Here is a 17,186-nt window from a genome sequence, read left to right on the forward strand (position 1 = left end):
GGAGATAATAGGTGGGCTATAAGAGGTACAGAGGGGTTGGGGTACAGGGTATGGAGCCGGCCATTCCCCTGACCCCTCTCCTGGCCAGGTTTTAAGGGCAGAATCAAGCCCATGGGTACCTCCAAGGGCCCTGGTAAGCCAAAACTTTATTAATGGGGCAGAGCCAGGGCTGGAGGAAAGGAAGGGGGCTGCCTGTCCTGCCCTAGATCCTGGAAACCCACAGCCCTCCAAAAGTGGGGACATGAGCTGAAACTCCCGAGGGAAGGGCCGATGAGCAGGGCGGGTCAGGCAAGGGTAGCCATTTGCTGAATCTCCCCCAGCAGCAGCTAGGAGTCCCAACATGCTTACTCCAAAGGGAATGCAGAGCCTGGGGCTGAGGCTGGGGCCAGAAGCCAACAAATATGACACCGTAGAAGAGAGAGGAAAGGGAAGAGAGGGAAGGAGGGAGCCCCGGGAAGGGAGGGATAGTGTGGTGTAGTAGAAAGAGCAAGGGACTGGCTTCAGAATGTGTGACCTTAGGCAAGTGAACTCACGCTGGAATCCTCCCTAAGATGAGGAGGGAGGGACTGTGGGGACTCCAGAACCGGGCTGCTCTAAGTCCCCACAGGGCCAGGGCCAAACCACAGTCTGACCAAGAGCAGCCTCCAGACCCAAAGCCAGGGCCTGCGTAGCCCCAAGGGTAGCAGGTCAATGATGAGCACAGCACCTGACACATAGTGCTTAATAAATGCTGATTTACTGATTGTTGATAAAAAGTCCAGGAAAAAAATGACTCTTCCTCTCTCTCACCTCCTCAACCCTGGGGAAGGCTGCCCTACTGCTTGCAGGCTTGTGGTAAGACCCCAGAAATAAAGGTTTTAAGGGCTGGGAGGGGCGGTCAAGGTCATCCCCTCAAAGAACAAATGAGGGATCTGAGGCTCAGAGAGACTAAGTGACTTGCTCAGGGTCACACTGCTCATAAGTGTCTGAGGCGAGCCTCAAACCCAGGTCTGCTTGACTCTTAAAACACCTGTCCCAGAGTCAGGAAGGCCTGAGTTCAAATCTGGCCTTGGACACTTATTATCTGTGTGACCCTGGGCAAGTCACTTAACCCATTTGCCTTATTTTCCTCCTCCCTCAAATGGGGATCATAATACCACCTGCCTCCCAGTGTTGTTGTGAGGAGCAAATGAAAGCTCTTAGCACGGCACCTAACACATAGTAAGTGCTATTAAATGTTAGCTATTATTATTACTACTCCACGCTACTCCAATGCCCTTCCTTCACTGAGCATTCTAGGGCCTCAATCAATCTCCCCAGCCTCATGTGTCCTCTACTACCACCATGCTGAGTTAACTCCCAATCTCCTCCCATGGCCTCTTCATGTCTATCACCCAGGTATCACTGAACTTTCTGCAGGAGTGCGTCCTGTCTGCCCCTCTACTATGTGAGTCTTTCAGAGCCCAGGGCTGGGTCTCCCACTGCCGTGTGGTTTTCCATGCAGCTCCAGCACCCAGTACATGGTCCTCCCCTCCTGGGAAACCCTAAGAGGATTCAAGAGGTGGGTAGGTTTGGCCAGGATCTGCCCCGCCCTTACTTGTGCCGGTGAATGATGGCGTTGAAGAGGCGCCCGTCCCGCCAGCTAGCAGTGAAGTTGTCACAGCGCAGGCCCTGGTAGCCTTCCACCATCCGCTGAGACCACAACAGCAGCTTCTCCTTGGCGGTCATATCCTCTGACTGGCCACTCACCTGGATGTCTGAGATCTGAAAGGAGAGAGTGTGAAGGAGAGGTGTGAGGCCCAGGTAAGAAGCCACTGGGCCCAGCCCTAAGGTTGTCCCCAGCAGGAAGCAAAGAAGAGTGAGCAGACCTCAGCCCAGAAGAAAAGAGAAGAAGCTAGACCTTCCCTACCTCAGGCCCACTTAGGGCTCAGAGACAGAGGTTACCCGACCCACACTCCCCACATTGGACTGAGCAGTCCCTTTTTCTGGCACAAACTTTAGCAGCCCTAATCCATCCTATCTAACCTTGCCATCCCTTCCCCCCATGTGAAGACCAACTCAGGCCTTAAAAGTGAATTAGGGGGGGCAGCTAGGTGGCGCAGAGGATAGAGCACCGGCCCTGGATTCAGGAGTACCTGAGTTCAAATCCGGCCTCAGACACTTAACACTTACTAGCTGTGTGACCCTGGCAAGTCACTTAACCCTCATTGCCCTGCCCCCCAAAAAAGTGAACTGGGAAGCCTGAGCAGAGCCCACACCCTATAGCAGGATCTCTAAGCCACAGGCTACCACCTTCTCCTTCCCAAACTGGGCATGAGGAGACAAGGGGGCTGGGCACTAGACTAGAAGGCCCAGGCTGGAGCTGCCTATTCATGAGTGACTCTAAGTCCCCAAAGAAGAGAGGTGGCAAAGTGCATTATCCTAGGGTCAGACAGTTCTTCCAAGCCCTCCTGAGGCAGAGGAGGGCGAAGGAAAGAGCAGTTCCTTTAGAGGAAGTAGATTTCTCCCTAGGCAGATGCTAAGAGTATCCTGGTGTAGGGCCTCCCTCCCTCCCTGACCCCTGTCCAGGTAGCTCTGTCTATTATAGCTGTCTCTTACTCTAAAGCCTGCCTGCTCATCTCTCCTGATGCCTAGTGACCTCCCTTTTGGGATGTCTGTCTATCCAAGTGTGTGTACACCACACACACACACACACACACACACACATCTGGGAACCCATTTCTACTATTCCTTAACAGCCATGATAGAGTAGCTATTCGTTTTGGGTACCTGGCGGCCCCATTCTTTCACAGTCTGTCTGTCTATCTCTCGTTGACTTGGGCCACCGTGCCAACCAGACTCCACCCCATACAGGAATCAGATGTGTTTCCTGTGCTTTTGGCAGTGGTTGGCACAGGATAGCAATGAGTCAGCCCAACCTCTGAGCCTTCACTTCTCCAAAGCATTTCCCCTCCGGGGGTGGCAGCTGTTTTCCCTCTCTGAGCACATTCCTGGATGGATAGGCGCTGCCATTCATAGGAAAGGCCAGAGGGCACTGCCCAAGAACATGGATGTTGAGGGAGGAAGGCTCCCACCCCAGCCCTTGGAGCACAGAGACATGGGGTACTGTGAATACCCTGAAAACAGTCACACTTAAGACAAAGCGACCTCCACAAAGCTTAGCTCTTCCTGGCTCCACTTCCCACTGGGAAGGGCTAGTCTCCAAATTCCAGGGCAGAACCATGTGTTGTTCCCATTCCCTGCAGCCTAGTCGACTTCATGCCTAGATAGATGGAAGGCTCCCTGAGAGCAGGGACCACTGTACTTCTGTCTCTATATGCTTAGAACTAGTTCAGTGCCTGGCACAAGGTGGGAATTTGACAAATACTTCTGCTGCCTGCCACCCCAGGCAGGAGGGCACCTCCTATCATTCTTAGCCTCACACAGTCTAGCATTTCCAGTTGTTCCATGTGGATATGCTCCCTATCCAACTAGAAAGTAAGCCCCTTGAGGGCAGGGGTAGTGTTATTCTTCTTTATGACCCCCACAGCACAAAGCACATAGTCCGTGCTCAAGAAAGACTTATTGATTCTTGAATTGTTCACAGGAAGCCTCCTTCATTGCCCTCAGAGCCATCATCCCCTACTATACCTCCCCTACTCCACATCAGAAAGCCCCTAGGGCTGTTTATACTTCCAGGCATCACCTGACACGGCTTTTCATGTTCTTACCTTCTTCTAGATCTTTCTTCCTGCTGTCTTACCTGCCAGTGTCCTCAATGCCTTCATTCCTGAAGACAGCCTCCTTTCTTTTCTTTTTTCTTTTTTTTTTTTTGCAGGGCATATGGACGTTAAGTGACTTGCCCAAGGTCACACAGCTAATAAAGTGTCAAGTGTTTGAGACTGGATTGAACTCAGGTTCTCCTGAATCCAGAGCCGGTGCTCTTTCCACAGCGCCAACTAGCTGCCCCGACAGCCTCCTTCTATAGACCATAACGTGGAGCTGGAAGAGATCTCAGAGGCCCATCTAGTTCAATCTCTTATTTCTTAGATGAGGGAACCGAAGTTGAGGAGGTTAAATGATTTGCCCAAGGTTAAACAGCTAGAGGAGGGGGTCTGAATCACATACTCTAACTCCAAAGTCAGGGCTCTTTTCCACTACTGCCACACAGCTTGCCGCCCCAAGGTGGGTTTTGTGAGACTAGCTACACCATCAGGTTTATCTAGCTCCCCTTAGCATGACAGGAGTCCTCCTCAGGACTCACACCCTCCTGCCCCCATAGCTGTCTGGACCAGCTTCATCTTGAACATCAGCAGAGGGTCTAGAGCAGAGTCAGAGAAGGCAGCCCCCCCTGACCTGGAAGTGCAAGATGATGGTCCATATCAAACCCAGGGTGAGCTTGGGATTGCCATCAGCAATGTCATCATTCCTGATATTCACCAGTTTCACCTGCAAACAAATTTCCAGATGTGTCAGCTATAAACCCCAGACCCATATCTGGACCCCGAACAAGCAAGTACTCAAAGGATTCTCAGGACAGAAAGCCCCAGTGGTCAGGGTTAGGCCCTAAATGTTCAGGGAATAGAGGCTAGGAGCTGGATCCAGGACTACTTAGAGAGAAAAGGCCTTTTGGTCAGTTAGATCCTAGGGATGGGTCAGGATCAGAATTCAAAGGGTGGTTACATCTACATTTCCATATATGACACCCTCAGAAGTTCTAGAATCCCAGAACTGAGCACGAGGCTCCAAAAAACATCCCAACCAAGGAAGGCCAGGCATTAAGAGAAGCCAGTGCCCTGGAGATGTTCAGAACAGAGGGGAAGATAGTGTGTCTCACCTGTCGATGTTTGAGGTAGTCCAGGGCAATTTGGACATTCTGCGCTTATGGAGCGCATTCTCCCTTTCTCCCGGGGCTAAGAAAGAAGGAAAGCAAGTTAAATCAAATTTCTCCTGTGGTGGAAAGGAACCAGGACCTCTTTGGCCCTAGGATCTCTTGAAGTCTCTTTTCCTTTTTTCCTACACACACACACTTCCACTGGTTCAATCCATTCCATTCCCTGGGGATACTCAAGAACAGGGCACTCACACATTGACTTTTCTCCCCCAACTCCCACCCCAATTCACTTAGCTTCTACATGCAGCTTGGCCTGGCTGGGACCCACAGTTCATCAGAACTAGATGGGGGTGTGCGTGTGCCCACTGAACTTCTCACAGAAGCTGCCCTGCTCTGAGCCAGGCTCACATCCCTAGGCCTAGAGCCAAGAGATAGCTCTGCTCAGATGCAACCTGCTGACCTCAGCTGCCACAGTTGTCCCCCCTGCCCACAGAACTAAAGCAGGTAAATCAGGACTATGGGCCACCTAGTCCCTTAGTTCTCTGCAGGCAGCTGCCCTGCCCCTCCCTTCATTCTTCATCAAGTGAGGTGAGTTGGGAGGGAGAGGAGGGAAGGGGAGGTTCTGGGGAGGAGAAGGAAACACAGAGGGAAGCCACCTCATAAACAAGATGGAGGAATGGGAAAAGACCCAACTACCATGGAGCCCCCTTTTCTCCTTTAGAGGTTGGGAGTCAGGCTTTGCCTGGTCAAGGGAAAGGCATAGAGTTTCCCCGGGAAATCCTGCTGTTTGTGTTGGTCTTAAACTGAGGGAAGGAAGGGGTTTGTAAGGAAACAATAGCAAGGAAACCCTAGTCTGGCTGAGTAGCCCCTCCTCCACTCCCCCAATGACAACTAGACTCTGCTTCCTCCTTAGCAACAAGGGCCAGAGCAGGACCCATGACCCGAGTTCCCAGGGCCCTTCTCTCCCTCCATAGGCCCTGACGGCCAAGGTCTCCAACAAATACCGCATTATAGAAATACAGCAGGTAGGCCTGTTGGGGAGAGGCCGAGGGCCCAGCCTGTACCTTGCATACTCATAGATCCTGGAGACTTAGGAGGCCAGGGCCTCTGGTGGGGAGCTTGGTCTCCAGTCCTTTCCCTTGGTACTCACCATTACCACATGAGAGCCCTGTCTCCCCAGACAGATTATATGAGGGCAGGGCCTTCCAACCCTGCTTTCCATCTCACCCCTCCCACACCCTTCTCCAGGGGACAGGGATGGCTACATTGCAGGTATTCAGTAAGGATACTGAACAGCATTGAAGGGTTCTAGGAACCTTAACCCCTTTCCTCTCATCCCTGTCCCCCCTCTTGACCCATAGTAATGCACCCGATCCCAGAATCTTGGACACTTCAGAAGACATTCTTGCTTCCACCTGAGCAAGAATCTCCTTCACCACCGTCTTTTAGCTCCTGCTTGAGGAGCACTGGTGAAGGGTAGCTCGCTACCTCTTGAGGCACCCCATTCCATACCTGGACAGCTCTAATTATTAGTAAGACTTTATTTTCTCATATCAGAGTGAAATCGGTAATTCTACCCACTGCATCTAGTCCTGCACCCTCTGAAACCCAAGGCAAAATGAAAGTGGAATCCCAGTCCAAAGGGCACTGCTGGGCTCCAACATAATCCTCAGCGAGGCCCCAGTCTCCCTGTATGCACGTCATCCAGCTGCATGCCACACAACCCAGCAAGGCTGCACAACCATGTCCGCTGTAGTTAGCAGAGGTAGTAGCAGAGCTATGATTGGCTGCCTTGGGCATGATGTCATTTATACACAATCTTCTTCAGCTGCTCTCCCGCAAAGATCCCGAACATATCCCCCAGGGTGGGGGGGGTGGGGTCGGGGCTGACATCCAGGGCCGCAGCAGCCAATGGGCAGAGCACATGTCCTGGACATGACACGCGGGCCGCCCCGCCGAGGGCAAACAGGACAGAATCACTCACCAGGCGCAAGTTCCTGATTACGTCACGTTCCCTCGGCTGCCCGGCCGGAGCGGGGCGGGCAGTAGGCAAAGGGTAAAGGGCAGAGGTCAGGGGTCAGAGTCCAAAGCCGCAGAGAAGCAAAGCAGAGTGTACAGTGAGGTTAATATGTTAGAGCCTGGCTAGGTCAGCCCAGCAGCAGGGCCAGGGTTCCCAGCCCTAAGGATAAGGGGAGGGGGAGGGGAGAGAAGTCAGGGTAAACTTAGAGGACCTATGAGGACAGCTCACAGGTGAAGGGAGGGCTGTGGGAGTCCATAGCATGTCAAGAGGGTCGGGCCAAAGGTTGTTGGACAGTAGGTCCTGGCAGGGCAGGACAAAGTTCTGGGGCCATTGCAGGACAGAAGAGCAAGTGGGATGGACCCAGGTTCTGGTGGGAGACCCTTAAGGTCACTATTGTCCTGAGGACCCCAGAAGCAGGGCAGAGCAGAACAGCCTTAGTCCTGAAGGCAAACAGGACACGGACCCCTGGCTGGGGCTATCCCTGGGTAGGAAAGAGGGAAGCAAGAGCCCAGAATCTTCCTGGGACAGCCAGGGTCAGAGGGGATCCCTGCTTCCCAGCTGCTGCCAGGAGCAGAAACACCTCCGGGGAACAGGAAAGTAAGAACACAGTAGGACAAGGCAAAGCTGGCTGGGAGGCTCAGGAGTAGGGGCTAGGGAGGAGGAGCTGGGCCAGAGGGAAGGATCCCCAAAGGAAAAGCAGTCACCCAAGGGAAAGCGAGCGAGCAAAGCAGGCAGCCCCCCGAGGCCCTGCAGTCACATACCAGGCTATCCCCCGACAGCACCTCCAGGAGGGAGATGAGGTTGTGGCCATCTCGGAGGTCTTCATATAGATCACTGATGTGTCGCTGCGCCTGTGGGGAGATGGCCCAGAGTCAACCAGGTGGGCTACGTGTGACTGGCAGCACCCATAAGTCAAAGGGACCAGGGAACCCACGACAGCAGGGTTCTCAAGCCAAGGACAGAAAGGGGAAAGGGCCTGAGGCCTAAGGCCATAGAACCATAAGACCCCTCCTTCCCCTCCCCAGGGCAGGCTGGGCCATGGAGAGGGGGTGGCATAGCACTCATCATCTGGGTAGGATGAGGGGAAGAGAGGGAAAGAATAAGGTGGGATGCCAACTTCCCCCTCCCCACCCCCAAGGCAGCAAGTCAATCACCTACTCTGCTCTCCAGTGCTACAAGGAACCAACCAGGAGGGAGGGAAGGAGGAGACAGAGGACATGAAACCAGAGAGAAAGAGAGGGACGGGGCAGAACACCAGGCGGAAGGAAGACAGAGAAGAGAGTAATATTTCAGAGAGATGAAGGAAATGACAGAATTAGCAAGATGCAAGGAATGGCTAATGGAGTCCTAGAAGATACCTGGCCAAGGTCAGTCGCTAAGCCCAGGATAGAGCCAGCCCAGGGGCCACAGGCTCCCCAAACCCTAACCCCATCCCTCTGCTTGGCTCCTAGGGCTAACTGTTTCTCTCTCCCTCCTTCCACCCCAGCTCAAGAAGCGGGCAGAGGCCAGGGAGCCACCCAGAACCCTAGACTACCCCTTCCCCTCCATACCTTGATGAGGTGCTTGTTGACCCACTTGGTGAAGGTTTTCTTCTGCACCCGGTCCCGCTCATCTGGTCAGAGAGAAAAGTCAAGGTTAGTCTGAGGCTGGGGAGGATAGAATTGGGGAGCAGTCTAGGCAGAGAGCTAGCCCCGAGACTGTATGAGTCACTCACACCCTGACTGAGGGAGTCACGGGAAGTGGGTGATCCAGGGAAGGGGTGTGAGCATAGGGGAACCCCACTAGGCCTTCTGAGCAGAGGGAGCTGTTCCCGTCTCCTTCAGGGTCCAAGAATGGGAACTAGCATAGTAGATGTCATCTTGCTCACCCTTTAAAAGACACTGTCATATACATTTGATCCTTACAGCCCCCCAGAGAGCGAGATAAAGCATCCCGAGTCCCACTTTACAGATGAGGGAATTGAGGCTCAGCAAGGTAAAGCGATTTGTCCCAAGTTGTGCAGCTGTAAGTGGTGGACCCACTTTCTGGGACCAGGGCCAATGGCAATGCCTCGATAAAGTAGCTACTGAAGGACCTATCCACAGGCATAATCCCATATACCACAACCAGCAGAAACCCCTTGGGCACAAGAATTCCCAGGGGTGTCTCTTGTGAAGGACACTCCCCTGCTCCCTCCATCTTTGGGAAGCCGCAGCTCAGGCCCCCCCCCCCATCCTCCATTATGAAGAGCAGACCCGTGGTCAGGAGAAGGAGGTTTGGCCCCAGACTCAGACCCAGCTCTAAGGGGGCTAGTGATGGAATGGCAGGCCAGGGGGGAGAATGGAGATCAAATTGTAGAGCTTCCCCCCCGCTTCCCAAACCCAGGCGGGGTCAGGCAGGTGATCTCCCTGGAAAAGGAACTCGGAGAAGAAGGCAGGGAGCCAAGGAGAGGCTGGCGCATCCTGCTCAATTCCCCCAATGTCTCTCCTCCCCAAGATGGGAAGGCTCCCCACCCGTCAGCCCTGGCTGGGCGCCCGCACCCCAGAGCCCACGGAGCATGTCCTGGCCCGTCCCCCACCCCCACAGCAAGCCAGGCTTAGGATGGCCCCTCCCAGCTAGGCTTCCCCTTGATGCCATGCTTGGTGCCCAGCCTTGGGCCCTTCCCTGCCCTGAGTACAGCCTGAACCTAGGAAGGAGCCTTCCTGCCATGCTGGAGCACCTAGGCTAGCTAGCCACCCTCTGGCCTCTCTGGGCTTCGGCTTCCCACCCCGCCCCCACCCCAAAGTAGCAAAGGGAATCAATCTCTCAATCTGTCTGTCTGTCTGTCTATCTGTCTGTCTCTGTCTTTCTCTCTCCCCGCTCCTCCCTTTACCTCATTGCACCTAAGGCAAGACAATCACACACTACACACCCAGCTGGCAGCCCCCTACTCTGAGCAATAAGTGGAGAAAGAGGGGGAGGAGGTGATGGTCCAGGTTCCAGCGAGGAGAGGGGCTAAGCCAGGCCTGCAGCAGGGCAGGGGGGAGGAGTCCCATTCCAGAGAGTGAGGACCTCCCCCTTTCCCCACCCACATTCCCCAGTAAGGAACCCACCCATCAGCTTTTACTCCTTCTCCCTCCTATTCCCACCACCAGCACAACAGGCACACACACCCCTGCCCCATAATAGCAGGGGTCAGTGAAGAAAGCCTCCAAGGAGCCCCAAATCCGCTTAGTGAGGAGGGTAGAGCCAGGTCCCAAAGCTTGGCCCCTCCTGGGAGGGATGGAAGAGGGGTGGGTGGCACAGAAAGGAAGGGAGGGCCTAGCGCCTTCCCCTAATGAAACCAACAGTGTCCACCTTCACCTGCCTGAGCCAGAAGCGCCCCCCTGCCCCAGCTATGCATGTCAGGCTCTGCCAGGCCCTGTCTCCCTATAGCAGGGCCTCTGGTGGCCCACCTGCCCTGTTATGAGATGCTGGCCTCCAGCCACACACACACACACACACACACACACACACACACGGCCAGGCTGAGGGAGGCAAAGCATGGCCACCCCTTCCATGGAAGGCTGGAGCTCCCTGACGGCATTGTCCCATTCTAAATGGGCAGCCCGGGGCCTTCAGCCAGCCACCGACCACAGCTCAGTTGCTTTAGCCCCTTGCCTGCTCAGCCCCAAGAGCCCCCATGCTCCCTAGAACTTCCAAGGCTCCCATCTCTCGAGAGCCTCAGGACCCTGCACCGGCCAGGCACCCCCCAGTGAGGGGCCCTGCTCTCCAGACACCCCCTCGAGTCCCCCAGATGTTTAGGAAGTTCGCCAGCAGAGCTGCACAACCATCTCGAGCCTCCCAGACAGCACCCCAAAGCCAACTGGCCCTTCTGAAGTAGATCTCACCTGGGGCAGCCCCGGGGCTCCACTCCCTTCCCGCCTCCCTCCCTCCCTCTGCCTGCAGTCAGCCTCACTACCTTTCTTGCCCTCTGAAGCCCTGAGGACAGCCAGGTAGAGGTTGTCCTCAGAGTTGGTTCTCTTCTGGACAGGGATCTGGAGCTCCTGGCTCTTCAGTCTCTGCCGAGACATGGTCCCCTTGCCAGGGGAGCCGAGGGGAGCCAGGCTCTAGATGGGTCTGCCTGGCCTGTTGTGGAGGGCTCCCTCTCTACCGACCCACGGGATCCACGGCCGCAGGGAGGAAGGAGGCCGGCAGTGGCCACTGGGCTGGGCTACAAAGCAACTGCAGGCACTTCCTCTGCCATGCCCTACCACTAAGTACAGAAGTTAGAGCGGCCACTCCCCAGGCTCCAGCTGCACTCTCAGAGCTGCTGCTGCCGTTTGCTGCTGCTGCTGCTGCATGCTGCTGCCACCCACTGGGGCTGCTGGCCTAGTGCCCGCTCCTCCTCTTTCTCCCTAAGCCTGGCCCAGCCCCCTGCCGTCCTCCCACCCACCCAGAGGTATGGGGCTGCTCCCAGGACTAGGTGTGCCCCCAGCTGGGCCCCGGCTGGCTTGGGCGGGGTGGGGCGGGGCAGGCCCCCAGGAGGCGGGAACTCCTCTCTCTGGGTTGCACATTGTAAGGCACTGCTTGCTAGTCAGAAACAGGAAACCACCATATAGTTTCCTAACCACTGCCACAGCCCCAGCAAGCCAAGCCAAGCCACAGCACGGGAGGGCAGGCAGGAAGAGATGGCAAGCATTAACCATTTCCTCTCCTGTCCAAAACCCAGCCATCAGTGTCCATGGAAGAGGGGAAGGCCCATGGCACTGCAAGCCAGGACAAGGCAAGCCCGATCTAGGGGCAGGGGACAAGGGGAACCGCTCGCTCTTCCTTCTTGGCAGCCACCTGATCTGTAAGCCCCTTCCTACTGACTGAACAGAACTGGAGAAGTCCCAAGCCCAGGATGATCTTCTCCCCTTCAATAGGCCCAGAGCCCCACCATGGTCCTCTCCCTTTCAATAGGCCCCACCAGCGAGGGGCAGCCCCCGTTTTACACTGTGCCCAGCTAGACCAGAACAGCCAGGCAGCCTTTGGCTTTGGAACCGGCCCCAGTTCTATGCCTCCTCCGGGCCCCTATCATGTTGTTCAAGCTCCAAAGTCTCTAACCATTTCTACCACCTCTCATTACCCATACTAAAATTTGATAAAGTCTAAGTACAGGGTGAGTAAATGCTTATGGAGATAAATGCTTAGGAACAGCACCCCGCAATGAGTCATAACTGACCCACAGTCTATAGGTCCCTACTCCAGGTCTGAATTCAGCCCCCAACAGTAATTTTAGAACTGAAAGTCCCTAAAGAGCAAAGACTCTATGAGGATGCAGAAAAGGAACAATGAAGGGAGGAAGTGGGGTTTAATGGACAGAGTACTGGAGTCAGGAAAGACCTGGGTCGTTGAATTACTACCTTCACACAATAGGTAGCTGTGGACCCCTGGCAAATCATTACTTCTCTAAGCCCTCAATTGCCTTATTCTGTAAAATGGACATGATTATAATAGCAACCACCTCATGGGGTTATTTTGAGGGGAAACATCTAGCAACCAATGTATGTCAGTGGCTTTGCAAGATTTAAATGACTGGATAAATATGAGCAGATTTATTATTATTCCTTCATGACTAGTTCAGTTATTACCCATAGTAACTCACGATTTCTCTTCATCTGACTGGGCCCTGGGTCCCTTTGGCGAAGGCCATGTCATCTTTTTTTTTTCCTTTTTAGTGAGGGCCAAATGGGTTAAGTGCCTTGCCCAGGGTCACACAGCTAGTAAGTGTTAAGTGTCTGAGGCCCAAATTTGAACTCAGGTACTCCTGACTCCAGAGCCGGTGCTCTATCCACTGCGCCACCATAGCTTGCCCCCATGTCATCTTCTTAAAGAAGTTACACGTCTGCCTAAACGCCCTCCCTACCTCACTTAGACCTCTCATCAGCGGTTGCCCTATGGGTAAAACCTACAGAATCATAACAGAATTCTTCAGACCAGCTTTCAACGAGCTGTCTCCATTTGGTCCCCATCTATGTAGTCAGTCTTATCTCTTACTGTTCTTTACCAGAGATCCCCAACTCCAGCTGGGCCTAGATCCTCCAGCACAACTAGGCCAGGAGACTGTCCAAGGACAGCAAATGACGGTCCTCTTCCCCTGTAACTCTCAAAGTTAGGCTTTTACAAGGCGAGGCTGAAGGCCCCATTTGACAGTAACAGAAAATCGATATAAAACCCTACATTTCATTTCACATTCTGGTAGCTTACAGAAGGCAAAGTCAATTCTCAGCTCCCATCTCTTCCTGCCGACAAGCCTCCTTCCCCACTAGTTAAAATGAATTCTTTTAGTTCCACTAAAAGTGGCTGCCCCTCCCTGCACCTGGATTCTAGAAGACTGGTTCGAATCTGGTCTCAGACACTTACCAGTCATGCGACCCATGGCAAGTCTCTTAACCTCTGCCTCAGTTTCTTCAATTTGTAAAATGAGGGGTAATAAGAGTACCTACCTCCCAGCGTTGTTGTAAAAATAAAATAATACCTAAAAGTGCTTTGAAAAACCTTAAACACGATCTATTATTGCTGTTTTGTTATTACTATTACTGCTACTACCTGTAGTCCCTCAGGCCTTTCTGATTCCTCTCCCTCATTCCTGCTGTTTACCTTTCCTGCCATTATCTCTGCTCAGCTTCAGCTCCACAGTTAGAAATCTTCGAAGGTAAGCACCTCTCCTCTCAGTTCTGTCCCTTCTCTCTCCATGGCTTCCGTCTATACCCTAAGTGACTTTTACATCAACCTCAAAGTGGCTACTACATGCAAGTCATTGTACGATGTTGCTGGGGATATGAGGAGAGAGGGAGGGAAAGAGAGAGACGAGAGGAAGGAAGGAAGGAAGGAAGGCAGGAAGGAAGGAAGGAAGGAAGGAAGGAAGGAAGGAAGGAAGGAAGGAAGGAAGAAAAGAAACAAAGGATCCCTGCCCCCAGGAAGCTTACATCCTTCTGAGACAGTTGTAACATGCACAGAAAGCAAGTGATAGGTTCAGAGACCAAGCTGGATAGAACCCTCAGAGATCATCACCTAGTCCAACCATCTCATTTTACCGAAAGAGCAAACTGAGGTCCAGGAAGGGTGACTTGCCAAGGTATATAAGTAGTTATGATACCTAAAATCAGCCAAATCCCCCATAAATCTTCCCTGATTCCCAAGTGCATACATTTGGGGAACAGAATTTTTAAGGGAAGAAACATGCCTCACTCTCGGATGGCAAGTACCTAATTCCCAACCCTTGGTCAGTGGTCAGAATCCTACCCCAGGTCTGCTAGGGAAGGGATGTGGCTAGGTTAACTTCCATGATCCTTGGGACGATAGGGAAGAAAACTAAGGATCCCCTCCTCTTGGTACTTGGCTCCACATGATATTAGAAGCCAAGAGGGGCAGCTAGGTGGCTCAGTGGATAAAGCACCGGCCCTAGATGCAGGAGGAACTGAGATATAATATGACCTCAGACACTTGAACTTACTAGCTGTGAGACCCTGGGCAAATCACTTAACCCCAACTGCTTCAAAAAAAAAAAAAGAAGCCCAGAAAGGACCAAGGCTAGCTCCCTCTTCCCACTACAGGGCATGCCTTTTATTTAATTCCAAGAATGTATTTGTATCTTGGTCCTTTGCCCTAGTACCGCCTGGGTTCAGGGACCTTGCCCCCTTCCCACCCAGAGGGCTGCAGGAGTCTGTGCTACATAGCTATGTGGTGAGTCATCTATAGCACCTGGGGAGACACCCCCTTTCCCACTATTCATCCACCCCTTCCACATACCCCCAGGTAGTACCTGGGTGCTGGGGATGAGGTGGCTGTGGGACACTTCCTGACGGTCAAGACCCTTCCCTTTCTCCCTCCCCAGCTAATTCTGGAGCCAGATATCCAGGGTTCAAGTCTCTGCCTTGAGAGGCACCTCTAGAAGAATGCCTCATACAGCTCCCCCTCTACCCATTAAGCCTTCAGGCCCCTGCTACCACAGAGAGTGTCAGAGGCCCCAAAGATGAGAAGGGCAGGGGAGCAAGTAGTGGCTTGGGGGAGGGCAGTGGTGGACTCCCCAGAGGGCTTCCCTACGCAGAAGCAGACGTCAGATTCAGAGGGGCCAGACGAAGGGTAGAGATGAGCCAGACCAGGCCAGAGTGCCAATGAGCTCGCGACCAGTGGGGAAGGGGGCGGGGGGACGAACTCTCAGCAGAGAGGAGGGGGTCCATGCGGGAAGTCAGTACCAGGTGAGTCAGGAGGAAGGAAGCCGGCACAGGTGAGGCCAAGGGCGGGACTGGAGCGGGCAGTGTTAGCTTTATGGGTGAGGGGCTCTTCCAGATAACAGGCCCTACTAATGAGCAACAGGGACAAAGGGATCGAGAAAGAAGCCCCAGAAGAGGTTCCCCCCCCTGCCCCCAGCCTGGGCCGGCCATTTCTATGGCTGACCGGATCCAGACATGCATGGGCCTCAAGGGCACGGTGGCAGCCCCAGATGGCTGGACTAGGGGGAGACAAGGGCCCTAAACGGGCACAGGGAAGCGTGACGGACGAGATCCCCAGGGGGAGAGAATGGGTGCTTGGGGGAAGCCTGGCTGCAGCTTCAAGGCTTGTACCCCAAGGTAGCCAGCTTAGGCATCGGGAATACATTAAATAGAGCCTGTGCTCTACCCCCAGCCCCCAAGCCCTGTGTGGAGCCAGCCCACAGAAAAGAATGCAACCGCCTCAGAACCACAAGTATTTTCCATTCCCTGGCACATCTGGAGTGATGAGATCCAGCTGTGGGGCTGCATGATGCACCCCTGTGTCACCAGACCCAGAAATAGATCCTCTTCCATCCCCACCCCTGCTAAAGCTCCAGAGACTCAAGTCCAGGCTTCTCCTCCATTTCCCCCAAACAAGGAGGGGGCCTGAAAGCTACCCCCAAGTCATGGCCATAGAGCTTACCCTCCCCCACCCTCACCCCCACCCCATGATGACCCTTTCCGGGCAGGACTGGCAGGTTGGCATCTCAGATCTGCAGCTGGAAGGAGTCTCCCCTGGCCCCCCAACCCCTCATTTTACAGATGAGGAAAGTGAGTCCACAAAAGAGGAGACTTGCCCAAAGTCACCACAAGTAGCAAGCGTCAGAGGTAGCGTCTGACCCAGGAGCTGACTCCACAGCCCAGGGCCACTGTCCCAAGCTGCCTCTCATGGATCCTGATCTCTGGAGGAGGCTTATTCCCAGCTATTATGAGCATCAACCAGAGGGGGGCACCAGAGCCCCACAGGTGATGTCAGGTGAAACCATGAATCCAAAGCCCTAAGGAGGCACCGGAGAGAGAAGGGAAGAAGGGATACACGAAGAAAAGGCATCCCCTCACAGAGAGCTCCTCCCCAAAAGCAGAAGCTGTCAAAGAGACTAGAAAGGAAGGCAGATGAGAGAGGAGATAAGGAGATGCAGAGGATGTCACCGACAGAGGAAATAAAGGCGTGAGCTGGGACTAGATGACTTCCAAGGTCTCTTCTACCTTAGGAAATTCTGTGAGTAACTTGGGAAAGGGAGATGGGAAGGGAGAAAGAGCAGAGGGATGGAGAGCCCCCTGGAGCATCCTGGCAGGCTCTCATACTAGGCAGTCACCTGTTGGAGAGCAGGCTAAACCGCCCAGTGGTGGGAGGATGAACTCTGGAACACCAGAGATTTACTCAGAGCAGAAAGCCCCATTTCCCAGACTCCACCATCCTCATGCCTTGCTTATGGACAAGAGATCAATCTCTACACAAAACTACCCCAGGCCTCCTCAGAAGCAGCATTAGATAGACAAGAGGGGCAGCTACGGTGGCGCGTGGATAGAGCACCAGCCATGGAGTCAGGCGGACCTGAGTTCAAATCCGGCCTCAGACACTTGACACTTACTAGCTGTGTGACCCTGGGCAAGTCACTTAACCCCACTTGCCTCATAATAATAATAATAATAATAATAATAATAATAATAACTAATAATAAAATAAAGATAGAGACACGATGGGGTTGTATTCCCTCTGCAGCATCACCTCTCCTTCTCCATTCACTAAACTTTCCTCCCTTGCTCTTCCCAAGATGATCTGCAAATTTTGTCGGCTCTATGCTAGAGCATGTATGCCTTCCAATTCCACTCATCAGGGATGATCGAGCCTTCCTTAGCCTGCTGGTACACTAATGTACATACTTAAAATCCAGGTAGTGAATCACACAGAGAGAGCAGACGCTACCTTGGCCAGTGCAGATGTAGAATCTTAAGCATTTCTTGGAGCACCAAAAGGTTAAATGGCCCTACCCCAGGTCACACAGCAGCATGTGTCTGAGGCACGACCTCAACTCAGCTGTTCCAATATTCTAAGGCTAGCACTTTATTTAGCCAGATGAGCATTTTTCATTGTTTGGGTTTGTTTTATGTTTTGTTTGTTGTTTGTTTGGGTTTT

General features: G+C 53.5%; 1 protein-coding gene across 1 annotated transcript in view; it reads right to left on the reverse strand.

Moving 5' to 3' along the window:
* The window catches only part of PLEC (plectin), an 82,821-nt gene that overhangs the window by 40,339 nt on the left and 25,296 nt on the right, over positions 1-17,186 (reverse strand). The window contains 8 exon segments of the mRNA XM_043975003.1: positions 1,577-1,743; positions 4,315-4,407; positions 4,796-4,838; positions 4,840-4,871; positions 6,777-6,812; positions 7,574-7,665; positions 7,972-7,984; positions 8,363-8,424. Coding sequence (XP_043830938.1) covers positions 1,577-1,743; positions 4,315-4,407; positions 4,796-4,838; positions 4,840-4,871; positions 6,777-6,812; positions 7,574-7,665; positions 7,972-7,984; positions 8,363-8,424 — 538 coding nt within the window.

This window comes from Dromiciops gliroides, chromosome 1 (assembly GCF_019393635.1).
Source record: "Dromiciops gliroides isolate mDroGli1 chromosome 1, mDroGli1.pri, whole genome shotgun sequence".
NCBI lineage: Eukaryota > Metazoa > Chordata > Mammalia > Microbiotheria > Microbiotheriidae > Dromiciops > Dromiciops gliroides.